Consider the following 15,996-nt stretch of genomic DNA (forward strand, 5'->3'; position numbering starts at 1 on the left):
GAAGACCTAAAGCTTTCACAATAATAATTAACTTGTTTTGAAGCTATTATCCTTGTGGCACTTTTGTAATCAACTATTCTAAATGGGAACTAAGCCACAATTTAACTAAAAAATTGATTTTATTAAAGTTTCGACTTCTAAACCGGATGTCGTTGTCAAAATACAAAATATTATTAAATTAAACAAAAATGTTGTTGCTTAGTAAAAAATTTTTTCTAATAATTTATTTAATCTGACTAATTTTTTATTTTGACAATGACATCCGATTTGGACGTCTAAACGTTAATAAAATATTTTTTTTAGTTAAATTGTGGCTTATTTTGCATTTAGAATAGTTGATTATAATAATTCACTTACGTATAAAAATTATTTTAACAATATTTTGTACCTACATGTCATGTCAACTAAATACATATAATTATTTTGCTGACATAAATATATACTTTTATATATACACATTGATTTATTACAATTAAGTTTGAAACATCTGAATAGTTCTGCTTCCCTTCCCTTAACAAATATGTTTCCATCAAACAAACACTAAACATATCAAAATAGCATGTACCAAAATATATAGTCACTGCGCAAGCTAAATAATGACGTCACTGGCTTGATGAAGTTTAATTCGCGTCTACCTAACTTTTTTATTTGCGTACACGTTAGCGTATACCTAGACACAGCGAAATATAACCATAATAAAAACTAATGCAAAACTATGTGACGTCACGTGCCGTTTGAACTATTTTATACCGCTGAAGACTTTAAATATGTATTTCTAAGTTATTACGAGATTTTGAAGCGTGAAATTTTGGAAATCTCATTTTTAAACAAAACTGAACATTATTATCTAATAAAAAAAATGTGCAAGTTCCCTATTCTGTTAGGTATATATCTCATGCACGTATGCCTATAACTTATTTTATATTCTGTGTATTTTTAAAATTCTGTATATTATTTTAGGAACTGGTTTTACAAAAATATTCTTTTCAAATTGATGACTTAAGAGATGTGAAGTGTTCTTATATGAGAAATGATGAAAATTCCTTAAAACCGGTAAGTAAAATTTTTAAGATTTCTTCTACGAAAGCTGCTCATTAACTACCGATCTAATAGAGAAGTTGCGCGAATTTGCGAGAATTTACAAAATAATGTCAAAACATACAGGATGTAACAAAAATACAGGTCATAAATTTAATCCCGTATTCTGGGACCTAAAATAGTTCGATTAAACATAACTTACCTTAGTACAAATGTGCACACAAAAAGAGTTATAGCCCTTTAAAGTTACAAAATGAAAATCGATTTTTTCCAATATATCGAAAACTATTAGAGATTTTTTATTAAAAATGGACATGTGGTATTGTTATGGCGGTAGTATTTTAAGAAAAAATTATAATGAAATTTGGACACCCCATAAAAATTTTATGGGGGTTTGGTTCCTTTAAACCTCCCCAAACTTTTGTGTACGTTTCAATTTAATTATTATTGTAGCGCCTTTAGTTAAACACAAGTTTTTAAAAACTTTTTTGTCTCTTAGTACTTTTTCCAAAAGTCAGTTTTTATCGAGATATTTGAATATTTGTCAAATCCACCACATATTTGTATATGGTAAAGTACGATTATGGAGACTTGGTAATAATATGAAAATTTATTTATGATTTACAATTTTAGGTATATTTTGAACCATATTAAAAAAGAAGCCACATCTCGATAAAAGATGCTTTATCAAAAAAATACAAAGAGGCAAAAAAGTTTTAAAAACACTGTGTTTAACTAACGGTACCGCAGTAATAGTTTAATTGGAACGTACACAAACATTTGGGGGGTTTAAGGGAACAAAACCCTCATAAAATTTTTATGTAAACATATTAAAAAAGAAGCCGCAACTCGATAAAAACTGTCTTCTCGAAAAAATACCAAGAGTTAAAAAAGTTTTAAAAATATTTAATTTAACTAATGGCATCAGAATAATAATTTATTTGAAACGGACACAAAAGTTTGGGGGGGTTTAAGGGAACCAAACCCCCATAAAATTTTTATGGGGTGCACAAATTTCACTATAATTTTTCTTTAAGATGTTCTTGCCATAAGAATGCCACATGTCCATTTTGAATAAAAAATCTCTAATAGTTTTCGATATATTCGAAAAAATCTATTTTCATTTTGTAACTTCAAAGGGCTGTAACTTTTTTTGTGTGCATATTTGTACTAAGGTTAGTTAGGTTCATTCGAACTATTTTTGGTCCCAGAATATGTGGTTTAATTTATGACCTGTATTTTTGTTACACCCATGTATGTATATGGAGGTTTATAGGAAACCTCAGAAAAGAGCACAAAGGAACAAGCAGGTTAAACCCCAGAAGTATGTCATAGTTGGAAGACTATTACAAATCCCTATTGATGAACATGCTCAATTGAGTTTAGGTCTGAGCTGACTGCTGGCTAATCAAGAACTTGAATACCAGCCTCTTGAAGATATTGAATTGTTATTCTAGCACGTGCGGGCGAGCGTTGTCTTACATAAGGACGAAATTATCTCCAACAATTGGAACAAAGGGCACGACATTTTTTTCAAGAGTCTCTCTTGTATACCAATCAGCTGACAGGGATCCCCTACGAAATACTGTTATTGCTGTACGACCCTCGAAAGCAGATGTCTCCTCATATCATAATCTAGCTATCTCCAAAATTTCTGGTTGCTCTTATGTTACACTGAGCAAATCGCTCACCGGCGTGTCTGTAAACTGGAATATGTCTGTCGGATCAACATAGAGCAAATCTTGATTCATCATTAAAAAAATATTCATCATCATCACGTAGCGCTACAACCCTGCGTGGGTCCTGGCTGACTGTACAACTTTCTTCCAATTTCTTCGGCCTTCCATCAACCTAGGGTCAAATGGAATGTTCATTTTCCGGAGATCTCCTTGGATGTTATCTCTCCATCGCATTCTGGGACGTCCAAGTGGTCTTTTGCCTGTAGGAATCTCCTCCTATACCAGTTTTACAAGTCTTTCGTTATGAAATCTGTGCACGTGGCCTGCCCATCTTAGTCGCTGTGATTTAATTTCTTGGACAATATCGGTGTCATTGTAAAGTGCTTTTAATTCGATGTTGGTTCTGATCCTATACTGGTTTTTGTTAATGTCGTGGTGAGGTCCGAAAATGTTTCAAGTATTTTTCGTTTAAAACGTCTGAGCTTTTTTCGTTTGATTTGGTCATGGTCCACGTTTCGCATCCATATATTAGTACTGGTCTGACGATGGATTTATAAATTTTGATCTTGGAACTTCTTGTAAGATTTTTTGATTTTATAAGCTTCTTCTTCTTCTTCTTCTTCTTAGCCTTCTATCGTCCACGTTTGGACATAGGCCTCTCCCAACTCCTTCCATCGGTCTCTATCCTGAGCAACATATTTCCAATTCGTTCCGGCTACTCTTTTAATATCATCAACCCATCTCATCTGTGGTCTTCCTCTCGGTCGTTTACTTTGGTAAGGTCTCCAATGTTGTATCGTTGCATTCCAACGTTGGTCTTTTTGTCTAACAGTGTGGCCTGCGAAGCTCCATTTAAGTTTGGCAACTTTTGTTGTTATGTCCTCGACTTTTGTTTTTGATCTTACCCAGTCGTTCCTCTTTTTATCTGACAGTCGTATACCTAACATTGCTCTTTCCATAGCTCTTTGTGTTGTGGCTAGTTTATTCATATTTGCCTTGGTTAGGGTCCAGGTTTGACACCCATATGTCATGATAGGAAGGATGCACTGGTTGAACACTTTGGTTCTCAAATATTGAGGTATTTTGCGGTTCTTAAGTATCCAACCAAGTTTTCCAAATCCTGCCCATGCTAGTCTTGCTCTTCTATTAATTTCCGCACTTTGGTTTTCTTTGTCTAGTTTCAGGATTTGGCCTAGGTAGATATATTCCTGGATTTTTTCTATCTCACTGCCATTTATAGTTATGCGTCTGGGGTCATCTGTGTTTGTCATTATTTTTGTTTTCTTCATGTTCATTTTCAGGCCGACGTATTGGGAGCTGCCTGCGAGTTCCTCCATCATAATTTGCAGTTCCTCGAATGAGCTCGCTATAATCACAATGTCGTCAGCGAATCTGAGGTGGTTTAGCTTCTTGCCATTAACGTTAATGCCATAGGTTGACCAATTTGTCGTTTTGAAGACGTCTTCTAGTGCTAGGTTGAAAAGCTTTGGCGATATTACGTCTCCTTGTCTCACGCCTCTCTTAATAGGGATGGGATTTGTATTTTCGTCTAGTTGTACTATCATAGTTGCATTTTCATATATATTATGTATTAGTTGTCTATATCTCGAATCTATTCTACAATTATTAATAGCTTGTTCTATGGCCCACATCTCGATACTATCAAACGCCTTTTCATAGTCTACGAAGGCAAGAAATACGGGTAGTTGGTATTCATTTGCCTTCTCTATCAATGTTCTCATTGTCAGCAGATGGTCTGATGTACTATATCCTTTGCGGAAGCCAGCCTGTTCCACTGGTTGGTAATTGTCCATTTTGTAGGTCAACCGGTTGTTAATAATTCTCATGAATAGTTTGTATACTTGACTGAGCAACGATATCGGTCTATAATTCTGTAGGTCACATTTGTCCCCTTTTTTGTGTAAAATTATTACTAGACTTTCGTTCCAGTCTTTAGGGATCTTGCTATTATGAAGACATTTATTAAATAGCTCTGTTAGTATAGGGATTGTTACTGTTTTGCTTGTTTTCAAGAGCTCAGCAATTATACCGTCCTGTCCTGGAGCTTTATTATTTTTTAGTTCTTTTAAAGCTCTTTCTATTTCGAATCCCTTTATATTTGGTAGTACTTCTGATCCCACGTTTTTTATTTTTCTTTTGATGTTCACCTTTGTTGATTCATTAGGCTGGCTTTGGGAGCTGTACAAGCTTTTGTAGAAGTCTTCGACTATTTTTGTAATTTTATATTTGTCCTTCTCTTCCTTACTATTGGCGTCTTTAATTTTGATGATTTTTTGAACACCCAGTGCCGGTCTTAGACATTTTAAGCCTCTGTTGTTTTCAATGACTCGCTCTATTAAGTTCTCGTTCCATTTTTGTAAGTCGCGTTTTAGTTCTTTTCTAATTGTTTTATTAAGTTCTATGTATTCTTGAGTATGGCGTTTGTTTTGCGTTAGTAGTTGTCGTCTTTCCGTCATTAGTTGTTTAGTGTCGTTGCTTATTTTGTCTTCTTTAGTACTTGTTTTCTTTGCGACCTTTAGTCCGGCTTCGAGAAGGTTCTTATTGATGTTTTTGTTAATTTCGTCAATTTCATCTTGATTATGTGAAGGATCATATTTGAACTTATCCGCTAAGACCTCTCGGAATTGCTCTTCATTTGTTTTTAATTTAAAGGCATCTATTCGCGTTGTTTTTTAAAATATTCTTTTTCTCTCTTCTTTCATGTTAATATTTATTTTTGCTTATCTAGTGCTATTTATAAGCTTATCCAGTGCGAATAGACAGCGATTTGCTGATTGGATTCTGTCTTTTATTTCTTCAGTAACATCGTTGTCACCTGTGATTATGGCCCCCAGATACTTAAAACGTTGTACTCTTTCGAAATTAAAGGTGTTGACCGTCACCGTGACCGGTATATGCCGTGTTTAGGAGTGGAATTCCTCTATAATTCGCGCATTTTGTTTTGTCCCCTTTTGTGTAGATGGGCACTATGTTTTCCTTCCATCTTGCTGGTATCCTTTCTTCTAACCATATTTGTGTTATTAAGTCGTGGATTTGGCGATGTAGTGCCTCTCCAACCATATTTCAGAAGTTCTGCTGGTATCTCGTCCGTACCCGGCGCTTTGTGATTTTTCAGCCTATTTAACGCCTTTTGGGTTTCTTCAAAAGAGGGATTTTGGACGGGCATCTCCGCTGTGATATAGATCTCTTCTTTGTGCTGTTCTTCCTGTATGATGTTGAGAAGGTCCCTGAAATACTCTTTCCATTCTTCTGTTAGTTCTTTATCGCCGATTATCATATCACCTTGATTGTCTCTCAGTGTATGGATAGAATTGGTTCTATGTCCTCTTTTCTCAGTGGAAATTGCTTTATAGAATTCTCTGGAGCCTGGTTTGGGTCGATCTCTCTCCATAGCTTCATATTTTTGTTGTTCATAGTTTCTTTTCTTTGTGCGTATCATTTTTCTTGTTTCTTTTCGGCAGTCGTCGTATTCCTTTTTATTTTTGTCTGTTTGTAGTTGTATCCATGTCTTCCTTACGATTTGTCTTTTTTCCAGCAGTTTACGACATTCCTCGTCATACCATGTTTTTGCCCTCTTCTGCCTAGTCCTTCCAAAGATCTTGTCGGCAGTCTCGGTTATTATTTCGGCAGTCGTTTCCCACAGCTCTTCTATATCATTGTAAACTATTTCAGAGTTCAAGGTTTGTTCAAGTTGTTCTATATATTTTTGATGTTTCTCTGTATTCTGCATTTCGTCCATGTTCCATTGTGGGTTCATTGTTGTTTTGTTGTATTTGTGGCTAGATATTCTCGATTTGACTTTTGCTCTGACTAAGTAATGATCTGTGTCTCCGTATATTCTTCTGAGGCTTCTTACGTCTATGATATTGCTCCCATGTCGGGCATCTACAATGATGTGGTCAATTTGGTTTCGCGTAATATGGTCGTTTGAGATCCAGGTTTGCTTATGAATGTCTTTATGCGGAAACATAGTTGACTTTATTAACATATTATTAGCTGCTGCAGTTTCTGTGAGTCTTAAGCCATTATCGTTGGATATATTGTGGAGGCTATGTTTACCGATTGTGGGATGTAGGCTAGGTTCTTTGCCTATTTTAGCATTAAAATCTCACGCAGAGTATGAGCATATCTTGTTTGGGCATCGTATCTATCATTCTTTCTAGGGCGTCGTAGAAGTCATCCTTGATATCTTCATCCTTCTCTTCCGTTGGTGCATGAGCTGAGATGATATAAATGTTGTGTCGTTCTCCCTTCATTCTGATGTGGCATATCCTTTCGTTTATAGGTTTGAAATTTAGTATATTCTGTACTAGACCGTCTCTAATCACAAAGCCCGTTCCAAATTCATGTCTTCCGTTTTTGTTACCGCTGAAGAAGATGGTGGATTTACTTATTTTTATATTTCCATCGTCTGGCCATCTTATTTCTTGGACTGCTGTTATATCCATTCCTATGTTATCCAGTTGTTCCACAGCATTTGTGGCAGCTCCAGGTCTGTACCAACTCTGGACGTTTCAAGTTCCAATATTCATATTCCTTTTACATTGTATTGGTCGTTTTTTGTGTTTATCCGTCTGGTTCCGAGGCAGAGTTGCAGTTTTCATAACTAGCTTCTTTTTCCGAGGGTGGGTAGTTAACCCTCCGCTCAACCCTCCTCTTTTATCCGGGCTTGGGCCGGCTGCAGTAAGGTGATTTCCGAGCTACTATTAGCCAATCGTTAATATCCCAATCAACGCACCTCGTTATTAAAAAATCAAGCAGATATAGTGCACAGATCAAATTCTCGAACGCAAATGTCCAAAATAAATATTATTCTCTCTTACCAACGATTTGTTTACTTTGTTTTTTCGGCAAAAACACGCTTCAACTTGAAATGTTATGGAATTATAGACACCTTAAGAAGACCATAGACGAGTATTATAACATTCTGCTAAAACTTAAAACTACTTTTAAACTTTTTTCCTATTTTAAAAATTACCTATGTGACTCTTTTTATGATTAGTGTATATTTTCATATTTTTCAGATTATAAATTTGTCAAGAAGCTCAGTCTGCATCGTCTCAACGGATTTCTCTTTACAAGAGGGTCTGGATCTCCTAAATGCGGTCCTGGCCAGCCTCATAATTTTTATTTTGGGCAAACTAGCTTATGACTACTACCATTTCAAGAAGTCGGGGAAACTTCCATGGATAGTATCCAGAATGCCTTAGCTGACTAATATTTAGTTCTACGTGTTAGTTGTATTTATGACCAATTTTGTAGATATTGTATATAAAATTAATATATTTTTAATTATATACGTTTTCTATCCTTCAATAGGCATCCTAGCATAGCAGAGAGACAATCAGACACTCAGGAAGTCACTTACAATATGTGATTGCTAAAAAACTTTTTTACCTAAGACATAAAACTGAGCCACTGTTTAATGCTAAAGAATCAGTTAATTCACTCTCGAATTTTGACGCTTTCAATTTTGCAATCCATTCCTGAGAAAAAATTGAATGCGCGACGATACGACCAATCACGGCAAACTTAGAATGCCGTCAGTTGTCATTCATCTGCGCGAAGGACTAAAATTGTTGTTGATGCGCCAAAATGGAACATAGGGAACAAAGAATTTTCACGGAGTGACGCTACTGATTATTTAGCATTATACTGTGACTGAACTTACAAAATAAGATCTATAGTCCTAAGACACTAGAAAAACAGGGACAAATTCCACGTCTTAGTTCGAAAACGTCCAGTAAAACAAAATAGGTACATAGTTACTTTATATATTAAAAGAAGCCTATCAATATTAACTATTAGCCGTACTGAAATTAATAAAACTAGTCTGAAGTAAAGAAAACATTGAGGTGTATTGAACACCTTCTTGATGTAGATATCTATCCGTGATGAATGTTGGCGATTATCCTGGCAATGGCAATCTTGATCTCATCTGCATAGCGCGGATTAGGTGTTGTCTGGATCCAGGTTTTGAGATTCTTTAACCAGGATGTTCCTCTTCTTTCTAGGCCTTGCTTTCCAGATATTTTCCTTGTAGTATGGCTTGTAGGAGAATTGCAGGATGGGTGATGCATATCTGGATTCATTTCGCATAATGTGTTCGAAGTATTGTAACTTTCGAGATTTGATGATGGTCAGTAGCTACCTCTCGGTTTTTCTTCATTATTTTTAGGATCTCCTCATGTGTGAGGGAGGAGGTCCTCAGGTCCTTCGATCAGTCCACAAGATCTTAAATATTCTCCGATAAAGCCACATATCAAATGCTTCAGTGGCAGATCCAGCAGGATCCAACATCTTCAAGAGGGGGGCCGATTGGCTAAATTTCTATGAAAAATAAATGAATGTTTATAGAATATTTTTACATAACTTGGTTATAGAGGGGGTGCCGATCGCCTCCATCGCCCTTCCCTGGATCCGCTACTGAAATGCTTCCAATCTTCTACATATATCTGTTCAAGGTCCACACGATTCAACACCATAAAAATGAACAGAGAAGACGTAGTATCGCAGAATTGTTACTTTTATACGATGAGAGTGCTCTTAAAGAAAGCTCCATCCGGTTGAAGGTAAATCTAGCTCTTCTAATGGCTCTTATCTCCTGGTTCTTGGTCCATTCTTAATTTATTATGGTACAGAGATAGTTGCCGTGCGTCACTCTCTCCATTGGAGGTTTTTCTTGCTAATTATCACGCGCTTTGTCTTCCTTACGTTTACATTACTGTAATACGTAATTTTGTTCTTAAGAACTTCTAGGTTATCCGAAAATACCATGGTGTCATCTGCATAGCTGATGTTATTTAGCCGGAAGCCGTTTAGTAAAATATCTTTTTACCCCTCTTTTAACAAAGCCCCTCTCGTACCAACAGTATTTTATGAACCCGAACTGGTTGGAGGAAATTTTACTCTCATATAGCTTGTAAATTCTCATGGAGTATCTTTGGGAAGAACCACAAATAGAAGATGACAACCTATTTTTTGAGCACGTTTATATTTTTGTTTTTTAATACCATAGGTCATAGGTTGTAAAGGTTTTAACGCAATATAACTGAAAAATAAAAGTAGTGCACCGGAAATCCTTCACCGTATTTATTTATTTAACAATATTACGTAATAGACAAAAAAGCTACAAATATTTATGCTTAGTACTACATATTATATATTGAATTAACATTTCTATTAGTTTAAAACATACTGCTTATAATCATTCAGTGCATTAAGGAATACCTTCTCAACTGTTAGTGGTCCATCTAAAAATAAAATGTGAAATATAAATATAAACAAAAAGTAAATATAAAAATTTTGAAAAAAAAATTTTAAAAAGAGGAAAATACTTCGTACGACTTTTGGGGCCATAAATGAAAGTGGCCTTTCGCGTCGAACTTTTAATTATACCAGCTATCATAGGTCCAGATATTGTGAAATTTGCGTGACCCGTCAAAATAGCCCGGTCAAAACAGCCCCGTCAAAAAAGCCCCGTCAAAATAGCCCGAACACAAAATAGCCTCGACAAAATAGCCCACAAACAAAATAGCCCCGACAAAATAGATCGCACACAAAATAGCCCCGGTCAAAACAGCCCCGGCTAAAATAGCCCCGGCTAAAACAGCCTCTTATAAACAATTACATAATTATTTATACAAGGTGTCAAAAAACTTTTTTTTAATTTAAATTATTTGACAAAAAGGAAGAATGTATTTAATTTATTTAATTTAAAATGCATTTTACTGTTGCCCGAAAACAGAAAAAAATGTTTATATCATAAATTTACATTGATTTTCGCTTAACTTAAATGTTCAAACTTCCAAGAGGCAGGAAAGACAGGACTCGAGTTCTCTGAAAAGACAATTTTTATTTAATGTAGTTAAGATAAACATCTGAATAGAGGATAATTACCATTTCCGAAAAAATGTATTTTTAAGAAATTATTTCATGATGAATTCTGAAGGAAGCGCTTTTTTTTCGGGGCTATTTTGTCGGGGCTATTTTGTCGGCGGGCTATTATTACGCGGCTATTTTGTCTGCAGGCTATTTTGTGTGCGGGATATTATGTCGGGGCTATTTTGTCGGAGCTTTTTTGACGGGGCTATTTTGACGGGGTACCGAAATTTGTTAAGGTGCAGGGCCTAAGATGGACTGGCCACATTGCCGAGAGGTTAGATCATGGGTAGAGATTTAAAATTTCCGGAAAAATTGGGTGCCGGAAAAAAACCTGTTTTTTCCGAAAAAAACAGGAAAAAATGGAAAAATTCGGAATAATTGAAATTTTTTATATACACGATAACAGTGTTTTAGTTACTGAATTTATCATTAATATGAATCAAACAGAAGTACATACTTGCAAGGTACGGCTCTGTAGGATTAGTTCTCGGTAAATAAAATACCCCTCGATTTTCGGTGATTCTGGGAAAACTATGGTTAATTTCGGAGATTCTTCAAGAATGGCACGTTTTGTTAAAATTATTTTAAAGCACGCATTTTAGTAGTTTAGCCTTATGCGCAGTCAATGCGTTGAACAAAGTGAAACTTTGCTGTAAAATAATTGAGTGTCTTTGTTTTGAAAATTGTTAGTTTTTGACCAAGTGTTTGTGCTGGTTTCTGGTAAATAAATATTTTATAAATTTGGAATTGGAATAGCTTTTAGTGTTTTGAAGGTTTGATTTCAGTTTCCATGCATATTTTTATTACTATTACTAATTTTGAAGATTTAAATTATCTGTATAACATACTGTATACTTATTCTATATAAAATACTGTATACTCATTCAATTACAATAATATGGGCAGATTATCGGAGAATAGGCCATTTTTGGGAAAAGTTATTTTTGGAATTTTATTACTGGAATCGAATCTTATGATTCTATTTAATAATATGCAAAGTCCGCAGATAGTGTGCTACTTTTTCATAAACAAAATGACGCCTGAAAATAGTGTTTTTTCAATTTTTGCTCTATAACTCCAAGGATTTTAACTTTACACCAAAAACACCCAAGTAAAAATTCACCGTAATTAAATTGTGCATAGAGAAATGTTTTGACTGATTTACTTCGACGAAAATTTTCCTCGGAAAATGAGGGTTTTTCCAACAATAACTGTAATTTTCAAGTAAAATTTTAAATTCGTAATTATTTATCAATAATTAAATAGCTTCGTGATGTAAAAGCTCTTTTGGTATAGGTTATATTTCCAGATTCTTGCAGAAACAATCTTGTTGTTTTTTCCGTCCAGGATGATGAAGCGGAGATTGAGTCTGAATCAGATGCTTGGTCTGATGATTCAGATTCCGACTAAGATGAAAATATACGACTGAACGCTTTGATTAAATAATGTAGTTAACCTTTGTAGTTTGGGTTTTTATACTTTCCATTATTAGATAAAAATTATAATTTTTGACCCTATAGGTATACATGTATGTCCGTCCACTATAACTTTTCCCATGCGGTACGATTCATTTTCAATAAAATTAAGTCAAAACAGAAAGTGAAACGTACGCCGATGTGTGTAGTATATAGTATACAAAATGTATATACACATCGACGTTTGTTTCAATTTATGTTTTGACTTAATTTTATTGAAAATGAATCGTACCGCATGGGAAAAGTTATAGCGGACGGACTATATGTACTTATATGTTAGAGATATTAATAAATATTTTTAAAGATATTCCTCCATTTATTTTTACAAAATATATTTAAAACACTTTAAAACTTGTATTTTTTCACGTTTCAAATCTCCATTAAAAAATATCCAAATTTTCCCATTTTTTCCAATTTTTCCAATGGTCTGGAAAAAAAACGGAAAAAACCTGTTTTTCCCAATTTTTCCCGTTTTTTCCGATATGTTAAATCTCTAATCGTGAGTATACGAAGGTATTAACATTCTCAAACCTAGAGAGCAGAAGAAGTATAGAACGACCGCGTAGAAGATGAGTTAACGATTTGGAAGAAGACCGTAAGATTCTAAGGGTCGGAAGAAGGAGGGAAGTTGCCAGGAATCGAGGGAGTGACTCCTGATCGAGCAGGCCAAGATTCAAGAGCCAATTATGATGATAATGATTGTGAAATATTATCTATATTTTTATTTATTATCATATGTCGAATATGCGTCAAAATATGTCTTTTCCATTGCGTCTAGCATTTTGTTACTGTTGATCTCACGAAAGATAACATGAACGATATCTTATAACCCGAAATTTTCAGGATACCTATATCAAAATGGTTATTTTAGTTTATTTAGATGTCGTGAAAATGATGAAAACATTGCACGACATAGAAAATAACTTGCACGAAAGCTTTATTAGCTGGTGCTCTGTATTGTGCAGTGAAAGTCTGTCATTGACCACACGTCTAAAAGTATTAAAGTTCTACGACTGGTCCTATGGATGTGAAACCTGGACAATAAAAATAAAAAATCTTAAGAAATTAGAAGCGTTTGAGTTGTGGTGTTAGTGGAGCGTCGTATGCTCAGAATCTCGTGGACAGCACACATATCTAAAGCGAACGGGTATTAGAGATCATGCTGATGAAACACAGAGGGAAAATTGATCAACATCATAAAAATGAGAACGTTCAATACTTTGATCATATAATGAGAGGATCTAAATATCGCTTACTACGGTTTATCATTCATATCAGGATAAAATCGAAAGAACGCTGGGTCGGAAGAAAACAACTATCTTGGCTGCCTAACATTAGACAATGGACAGGTCGAACGGTCCAGGAATTGTTTCACATAGCTGCTGACCGAAAAACATTTCATCAGCTTATTAATACGACGATAGCAAACGCTTGAAAACAAGCACGGCACACAAAGAAAGAAGAAGATATCTAAATATTTTTAAACGTCTTCCTTTGAGATCCCTTTATTATCCATTATCCAATTTTGATATAATTATGACATTAACCTTCTGAGGGATCTAGTACTCACCAACTGGTGCCGTTAATGCTTTGGTTGCGTCAGAATTCTGCCTAGCAGAAGCCAGTGCATGCCGAATAGCAAGTGGGACTGATACTGTTAAACACAAGGGCGGTTCAGCTACAGCTAAAAATAAACAAAACATGGTTCAAGCATCTGCTTACATCAACTTATAATAATACTATAGACTAGTACATATAAAAGACAGTTTCCTAAATCGAAAACATTTTAGTAACACATATTTAAATTGTTATACCTTTGGACTTCAAAACTCCAACTGGATTGGGACTGTTTTCAGCGAACTTTACATTAAATTTCTGAGGAATATCTTTCGCACCAGGTGGTTTGTATGTCCATGTTCTGTTAGTCAAGAGTTGACCATCTTTATCAAAAATCAATTCTTCGGTTGTAAAATAGCCGACACCTTAAAAATGAACTCAAGTTATGTACTAGTAGACAAGTGAATTAAAACTTTTTCCAATATAAACATACCCATTACAAATGCTCCTTCAATTTGGCCTATGTCTACCAACGGGCTCATACTTTCTCCTAAATCCTCGATAATATCCACTTGCAGCATTTCATGTTTGCCTGTCAGCAAATCTACTTCAACGGTTGTGCAACAAATACCATATATGGGATATTTTTGGATCATGGGGTCTTCAGTACCAAAGCTATAAATATAAGAGCAGTATTAACTTAAACAGTAATGCTAAGTGGACTAAAATGGATATAAAATAGCTTCAGTCAAGTTCAATGAAAATAACCCCATTTCTGCCGCACTTAAAGTAGGAAGAAAAATACTTGAGCAAATAGAAAAATAAATTCCCAACTCCCTATTTTCAGCATTAGCATAATATTCTTGTTCTCATGATCATTTTTCAGTGCGTCACAGTTTTTCGATTTCTCTCTAATGCATTAAGTTAGATGAGACGGAAAAAGCGGTAGCTCCGTGATTAAACACAAAAATAATGCAGCATTATAATGGTTATACATATACATAAGATGTCTATTCCTAACCTACGTTTGATTCGTTGATATTTAGAATGCGCGTTTTTTCTAGCCAATCAAATACACGTATTACGAACATTTGACGAAAACTTCGTCCATTTTGGCCATCTTTTAGAAGTGTCAAAGAGTCAAGTGACGGTTATTATTCAGGTCATTATTTTGTGTACCTGTCATTTTGAAATTTCGAATTCGACTTCCCTTGTGTTTCACAACGTTTTTGTGCATTATTTTTAGACCAGGGCCCATCTGTAAAAATATTAGTACATTTGGACGTTGAGAGGTGACTCAAATTTTTTTGCAGAAATTGCTTGAAAATAAATCAAATAATAATATTTGAGTTATCCTCCCTCTCAAAAAGGTCCGGAACATTGTTTAAATAATCAAAATGTCAAAAAATTAAGGAAAAATTCGATTTTTTTCTTGGTTTTTTGATTATAACTTTAAAAGTATTCATTTACGAGAAAAGTTGTACTAACATAAAAGTTGCGTAATTAAATTTCCTACAATACAGAATTGGTTAGAGATTTAAAAAATATTCACCCTTGTTGTAAAATAGCAATAATTGTGAAAAAAACATACAAAAACAAGTATTCGTATTTTACGTTTTTCAACCATTTATGCTACACTTAGGACCTTCATGTTTCATCCTGAAAAACTCTATGATACAGTAAAACAATACTGTAAATTTCATTACGATCAGTTCAATAAATTTTGCAAAATAAATTTTGCAATCCGGCTTCCGTAAAAAAAATTCATTTTTTCAAAATGTTACAGGACTGAAAATAAAGCAGATAGCAAGTTGAAAAATTTTTTGCACATAGAAGTGTACTGTACCTTTCATTTGCAATTTTGAAAAATTAAAATTGATTAACACCACGGCGTCAGGAATTTTTTTAAAATAAACATTAATTATTGGTGCTACACGCAGGACAGCGGATAGTTTGCTCTGATTGGGCATTCCAATGACCTTTGATAATGATTGATACATTTTAATTTTTATTACATTTCGATATAAATAAATAAATTTGTTTATAGCAAAATAAAAACCCCTACTCTATCCTTTGAAATAACACTTTTACTAGCAAAAACTTTCTTTGTTCATATATTTTAACTTAAATGATAAAAGTTTATTATTTTTAAACATGCAATTGTTTAAACAATATTTCACAAACAATAATAAAATTAGTTTGATTTTTGTGGAATTAAAATATTAAAATACAACAAAATATAGAGTAAGAAAATAATATATTATATAAAGATTGGAAGAAATTTTGGTGGAAATCAACTTGTGTGAATCGAACACCGCTGTCCTGCACGTAGCACCAAAAAT

At 34.3% G+C, this 15,996-nt stretch overlaps 2 protein-coding genes across 6 annotated transcripts in view; one reads left to right on the plus strand and one right to left on the minus strand.

The window, feature by feature from the left end:
• The window catches only part of LOC114324838 (protein singed wings 2), a 98,007-nt gene extending 89,972 nt beyond the window's left edge, over positions 1–8,035 (plus strand). For all 4 annotated transcript variants that reach the window (XM_050651874.1, XM_028272714.2, XM_028272716.2 and 1 more), the window contains 2 exons: positions 961–1,053; positions 7,763–8,035. In XM_050651874.1, the coding sequence (XP_050507831.1) occupies positions 961–1,053; positions 7,763–7,948 (279 nt within the window). In that variant the 3' untranslated portion in view covers positions 7,949–8,035. The remainder of the gene's footprint in view (positions 1–960; positions 1,054–7,762) is intronic.
• Positions 8,036–9,815: 1,780 nt separating this feature from the next.
• LOC114324839 (xanthine dehydrogenase) overlaps positions 9,816–15,996 on the minus strand; it is a 57,382-nt gene continuing 51,201 nt past the window's right edge. For both annotated transcript variants that reach the window (XM_050651864.1, XM_050651866.1), the window contains exons 18-21: positions 14,148–14,329; positions 13,912–14,079; positions 13,668–13,781; positions 9,816–9,991 (exon numbers count right to left, since the gene is read on the minus strand). In XM_050651864.1, the coding sequence (XP_050507821.1) occupies positions 9,921–9,991; positions 13,668–13,781; positions 13,912–14,079; positions 14,148–14,329 (535 nt within the window). In that variant the 3' untranslated portion in view covers positions 9,816–9,920. The remainder of the gene's footprint in view (positions 9,992–13,667; positions 13,782–13,911; positions 14,080–14,147; positions 14,330–15,996) is intronic.

Source organism: Diabrotica virgifera, chromosome 5 (assembly GCF_917563875.1).
Source record: "Diabrotica virgifera virgifera chromosome 5, PGI_DIABVI_V3a".
In the NCBI taxonomy this organism is placed as follows: domain Eukaryota; kingdom Metazoa; phylum Arthropoda; class Insecta; order Coleoptera; family Chrysomelidae; genus Diabrotica; species Diabrotica virgifera.